Source organism: Daktulosphaira vitifoliae, unplaced genomic scaffold (assembly GCF_025091365.1).
Source record: "Daktulosphaira vitifoliae isolate Bord-2020 unplaced genomic scaffold, ASM2509136v1 Scaffold_3, whole genome shotgun sequence".
NCBI lineage: Eukaryota > Metazoa > Arthropoda > Insecta > Hemiptera > Phylloxeridae > Daktulosphaira > Daktulosphaira vitifoliae.
The window spans coordinates 6018666-6024334 of record NW_026099574.1 but is presented as its reverse complement, the minus strand read 5'-3'; the positions used below and the strand labels follow the sequence as shown (position 1 = coordinate 6024334).

The following is a 5669-nucleotide window of genomic DNA, read 5'->3' as shown; positions in this document are numbered from 1 at the left end:
TTTCAAAAAGTATAAACAAAATATGTTTTAAAGCTCCTTAGGTACAAATTTTAATGTTGAAATTAATTACTCTATACTTTTTTTCTAGTGTTTTATTTTATTGTACAGTTAATATAGTTTAATTATATAGTAGCTAGAACTAAAAAATTTAGAAAGTCTAAAAAACAAAATTATATTTAGGAATTTGTCTTTAATATTTTAATAAATTAATGGCTATGATTGCTTTGGAAAATAAATATATGCCATTATATTTTTAGTTTCTTTTATTATTTATTTTAAATATATATACAATAAATATATAATAAATTTTTAACAGTCATTTATGGTAATAAATATAATTTGAACTTTACTATAACTTATCGCACAAAAAAAGATTGTAACTCAATGAAAATATTACACAACATCAAATAAGCCAATCCAAAAATAAAATAATCTTACTTTAAATAATGCCCAATGTTTTTTAATTTTAATACTTAATTCCGTCATAAAAGATTTAGGTGTTTGTTTTTCATACACTGTATTTATACAACTAACAGTCATAGGTCGTAAGGAAGTCAATCTATAAAAAAATTGGGTTAAAATTAAATAAATTAAGTTTTGAAGAGTAATTACTTAGAATGTGTTCCTAAAGTTGTATCAATCCCACGTATTAGATCATTAGTTTTAAGAAGAAGCAAAATTTGTGGATTGACAGTTTGAAGAATATATAAAGTGTCTGTAAGTATCATAGGAATATCTGACTGAAATTGTTCTCTCTGAAAAAAATATTGTATTACACTTCATAGATATACAGAGTGATTGATTTATAGCTTAAAGTACTAAAAATTTCGAAAAAAAGAATGTTTTATTTTGTTTATTTGTTTCTTGATTTGGAGTAAAATATTAACAAATTTTTACAAATTAAAATAACAACAATAAAACTTTTGGAAGTTATACACATTTTTTTATGTATTTTAGAGGAGCAAGATACAGATTATATTTTTATTATTACCAATCACTTTGACATGCTACTCTTACCACCTAAGTATAAAAAATATTCTGAACTACTAGTTCACAATTTGTTATCAATCAATCATTTTCTATTATATAAACTAGTTAAATATATATGTAGCCATTTAAAAAAATAAAGTTAGTATTTCTATAAGGGGTATACCTAAAAAATATCTAACTACTAAAAAATTGAGAAATAACTGCTTAAATAAGTCAAAAAAACAATTTACTTAGGTATTATTGTTTAAAAGAAATCTAATGGTCAATGATAAATCAATCACTCTGATCATATAAAATATACTTCAGCTAATAATATAAACAAACTTCTTCTTTAGTAATTTTTTTAGTTACAATGCCATCTTGAATAGAATCCCAAGTACGTCCAGCTATCATACATACTAATAATCCATACATTTCTTTAACTCCTAATTTTGTACAATACTTTTTCATTTGATCGTGATTTTTATCTAATATACTTATCCATAATTTAGCATATGTACGTCTAAAACTGTCTGTTAGAGTCTGTAAAAATATTTTTATTGCAATACAAAAAAATATTATAATTTATTATTCTAACTTACAGCATACAATCCATGATCTAATAATATAAGATTAAGTTTTCCATTTTCATCTTTTTTCACCAATAGGTTTCCAGGGTGTGGATCACTATGTACAAAACCATTTTTAAAAATCATTTCACTATATAAGTTACCAATCTTATCAGATATTTCATCAATATTGATCCTACATAAAGAAGCATATTATAAATAATACAAGCAAATTATAAATAATAATGTTAATAGTAACACCGATATTATATCTGTAATTCAACTAAAGAATTGCTAATGCTTCAGTTAATTGACAATTTTGTGTTCTATTACTAACCAAATTTTAAAATAATTTATAATAATTACTTGCCTTTATCACAACTACTTGAGGTCGCCCACCTTAATCCTAAACTTCCACTAGACACGATTATCCTACATCCAGCCGTCCTCATATCACATTCAATAACATTCCTCTATCTCTTTTATGGCCTTCCTTTACCTCTTTCCTTCAACTTTCATTTTTATAACTGTTCCTAAATACTTAAAAATTTCCACCTCTCCAATCACCTCCTTACTTATTGTCACTGATATCCTCATTACACCTACCTTGTGTTGTCCTTTGTCAAACTAGTGCACTATATCTCTGTCTTACTCCTACTTATTCTTAATCCCTTTCCTTCAAGAGCTGATCTACATACCTCTAGCCTTTAATTGATTTCCTCCCTATTTTCTCCTATTAACAATGTATTGTCAGGGAACAACATGCATCACAGTACCTCTCCTTGTATTTCTTTAGTAATTTCATACATCACAATAGAATGTAAGAAAGGGCTTGAGACAGAACTTTGGTGCATTCCTACTCTTACCCTAAAATCTTCTGTTACTCCGCCCACACTTTTTACCCTGGTACCAGTGTCATCATATATATCCTCCATTATATTAATGTACCTTTTTGGGATTCCTTTTCTCATTAATACTTCTTTCGGTACTCTATCATACGCTTTCTCCAAATCTATAAATATCATACACAGCTTTTTCTTCTTTTCTCTATACTTTTCAATTAGTTGTCTTACAGTGGCTCTATCGTTGACTCATCAGGCATTAATACAAACTGATTTTTAGATACCGATGTCTCATTTCTTATTCTCTAATGTATTTCCTTTTCCCAAATTTTCATACTATGACTCATAAGCTTTATGCCTCTATAATTTCCACACTCATGTATGTCACCTTTACCTTTAAATATCGACACCACTATACTATTCTTCCATTAATTTGGAATATTCCCTTAAAAACGATTTTATTTAAAATCCTTCAACAACCTTTTGCCAAAACCGCCTAATATTTTCCATATTTCTATTGGCACTTGTCCTACTACTATATTCTTTTTTTTTTTATGGCACAGCTTCCCATACCTCTTTCTCACTAATATAATCTACCAATTCCTCGTTTTATGAAATATTCTTTAATGTCTCTCTTAGATATTCTTCATTCAGTAATTTTTCAAATTACTCTTTTTAACGTTTTTTTTTTTTTTTACATCATCATCGCTTGTTAGCACTCTCTTATCATCAGTCTGTATACACCATACATAGTGATAATCTTTAGACTGTATTTTTCTTATTTTTCCAAGTTCATAGACTTCCTTTTTACTTTTCTTTGTATCTAGCTCTTAAACTTTACCTTACTTACTTCATACTTGGCTTCAATACACAAATGTTTATACTCCATCCAATATTCTCTATTTTTGCTCTTTTGCATACTTTGAACTACTATTTCTTACTCTCTACACTGTTCTGTTCACCCAAGTTTTAAAATATATTCAATTTATTTTTAAAGAGTTTTAATACATAAAATAAACTATCTTCAACTTAACTACATAATATCTTGTTAACAAATAGACAGAGTCTCTAAAATTGCGTCTACAATAAGAACTAGTCTTTATGAGAGAAAAAGTTTTATAATTTTTATATTATAAAAAAAATAAGTAGTTTTTTAATTAATTCTTCTATAGGGAATACTTTTACACATAAAAATGTTCCCTAATTGTATTTTATATTAAGGATACTAAATTCATTTGAAGCATAGTCCATTTGTTAAACTATTTATACATTTTATATCCCCGTACTAATATTAAAAATGTATTTTTCTATACTGGGTTACATAACTTTCTCTTTTTCTATGATAAGAATAAGATATCATTGAATATAGTTGGTGTATAATAAAATTTTAAAGCTTTTTTTAAATATTACTTAGATTTCTTTAATCAAATTAACAGATATATATCAATAATATACAATGAAAATATTTACTTATTTTGTTTAATGTATTCAATATCATTAACTTGACCGCCCTCCAAAAATTCTAATGTTAATACTCTAGAGGAACTAAAATTTTCATAAATTTTTGGTATCTAAATATACAACATAAAAATATATTTTTAGCTTGTTAAAAATAACTTTAATGTTTTGCAAAGTTTATAATACTTCGTTATAAATAAATAGTTACTTTTAGCCATGTAAAGTGTTTAAACATTGAACGAATAGTTTCTGTATTTTTTGCTTCAATAGTAAAATCTAATTCTTTAGGCATATTTTCTTTAGTTTGTTTTACAAGCCATTGAAATCGAAAATCAGGAAAAATAATAGAACCAATTTTTACCATACCCTAAATAAAAGAAGTTTATACATTAATTATAAATAGAAATTTATTATATTTTTTTAAAAATTAAATACAACACAAGATAACAAATTCAAAATAATTATATTGAGGTCATTTTACTCTTCAGAAAAATATAAATTAACTTTCTTTTTGCATTTTTTAAGACCTAAAAATTATAATAATAAATAAAAACTTAGTTGGTATTTACTTCAATAATTGCTATATCTAAACTAGCATCTCCATGAACATATGAATGTTGTACTTTTATTGCTACTTTTTCTCCAGTACACTTTAGCTTTGCTTTATGAACCTGAGCTAATGAAGCAGCGCCAAGAGGTTTGGGATCTATTTCACTAAATATCTCATTGACCTATTAAAAATTAACAAAAAAATAAAAATAATATTATAAATATACCTTCAAATAATTATATTACATCTTGTTTCAAATCTTCTTCTATAACTTTATAAATTTGGGACAATGGGGTAATTGGTGCATTGCTATGAAGTACTTTTAAAGTTTCAGTATATTCTTTTGGAAAAAGATTTTCTAAAGCTCCAATATGTTGTCCAATTTTTACATAAACACCTTTATTAGAGTAACATAACTGAAGTAATAGTTCAGCTCCTTTTTTATGAGCCTGAATTACAATAAAATATAAGCAACCAAAAACAAAATTGAAATATATAATACACATTTTTATATTAATAATATTTTTTAATACCTTAGATCTAATTTCTTGATAATTTGGTAATGTTTTATTCACAGATGGAGCATAAAGAGTAGTTTTATAATGTACAATAACACGTAACCCCTGTAATAAAAAAAGAACCCTGTTAAAATATGTAAATTTATAAAATAATGTACATACTGTAATTGCTGCACGTCCCAATCTCACAATACCAATAGAATTAACATTTAACCCATTATCATAATAAGATATTGCTGTAGCTGTCACTCCACTAGTTAAACCCAAACCAACAATTCTCTTAAACATTCTATACCAATACAGAAAACTTCTCTAATAGTGAATAATTTGGATACGACATATGTTTGCAGAAATAGATTATTTCAGTTAAAAAATAACATAACTAAAATAATTAAATTAATGGTATTAATAAAAATGTTCATAGCTATAAAATTTTTAATTTGTAAGAATGAATTTTTAAATAATTCAACTACTAGATCATAATGAAAAGCTAAATTGTATTTCATCACCGTAGTCAACTCTTTTTCATTATATTACGGTCTTAGTGACCTTGACCGTAACTGATAACAATTCATTAAAATTATTTGATAGAACCAAAAGAGGAATATCACGATTATATATCGAGGGTGATATCTAGTCGTACTTCAATAGATAAGAGTAGAACTTTTTAAAAAATGAACAAAATGATTGAAATTTCAAAAAAATTACAAAATTTAAAAATCGCTAATTTTTTCAATTTTTTTTACTTAAAACTGTTATAACA

The 5669-nt window shown here is 25.4% G+C and overlaps 1 protein-coding gene across 1 annotated transcript; it reads right to left on the bottom strand.

Moving 5' to 3' along the window:
- Positions 1-289: 289 nt before the first annotated feature.
- On the bottom strand, positions 290-5446 carry LOC126903153 (aarF domain-containing kinase 1). The gene is made up of 10 exons (XM_050681162.1): positions 5069-5446; positions 4922-5011; positions 4634-4837; positions 4408-4569; positions 4047-4205; positions 3851-3951; positions 1572-1734; positions 1315-1512; positions 613-755; positions 290-559 (listed from the first exon to the last, which is right to left on the bottom strand). Exons 1-10 carry the CDS (start codon positions 5192-5194, stop codon positions 394-396), a joined length of 1512 nt encoding a protein of 503 aa, XP_050537119.1. The 5' UTR covers positions 5195-5446; the 3' UTR covers positions 290-393.
- Positions 5447-5669: the final 223 nt, after the last annotated feature.

Bases quoted from the DNA above. Each gene is read 5' to 3' on its own strand.
- LOC126903153 (XM_050681162.1), bottom strand. From the start codon at position 5,194: ATGTTTAAGAGAATTGTTGGTTTGGGTTTAACTAGTGGAGTGACAGCT. The intron at 4,570-4,633 runs GTAATATAATTA...AATTTTTAATAG, and splicing joins AAGAAGATTTGAAACAAGAT to GTCAATGAGATATTTAGTGA. The intron at 560-612 runs GTAATTACTCTT...ATTTTTTTATAG, and splicing joins ACTTTAGGAACACATTCTAA to ATTGACTTCCTTACGACCTA.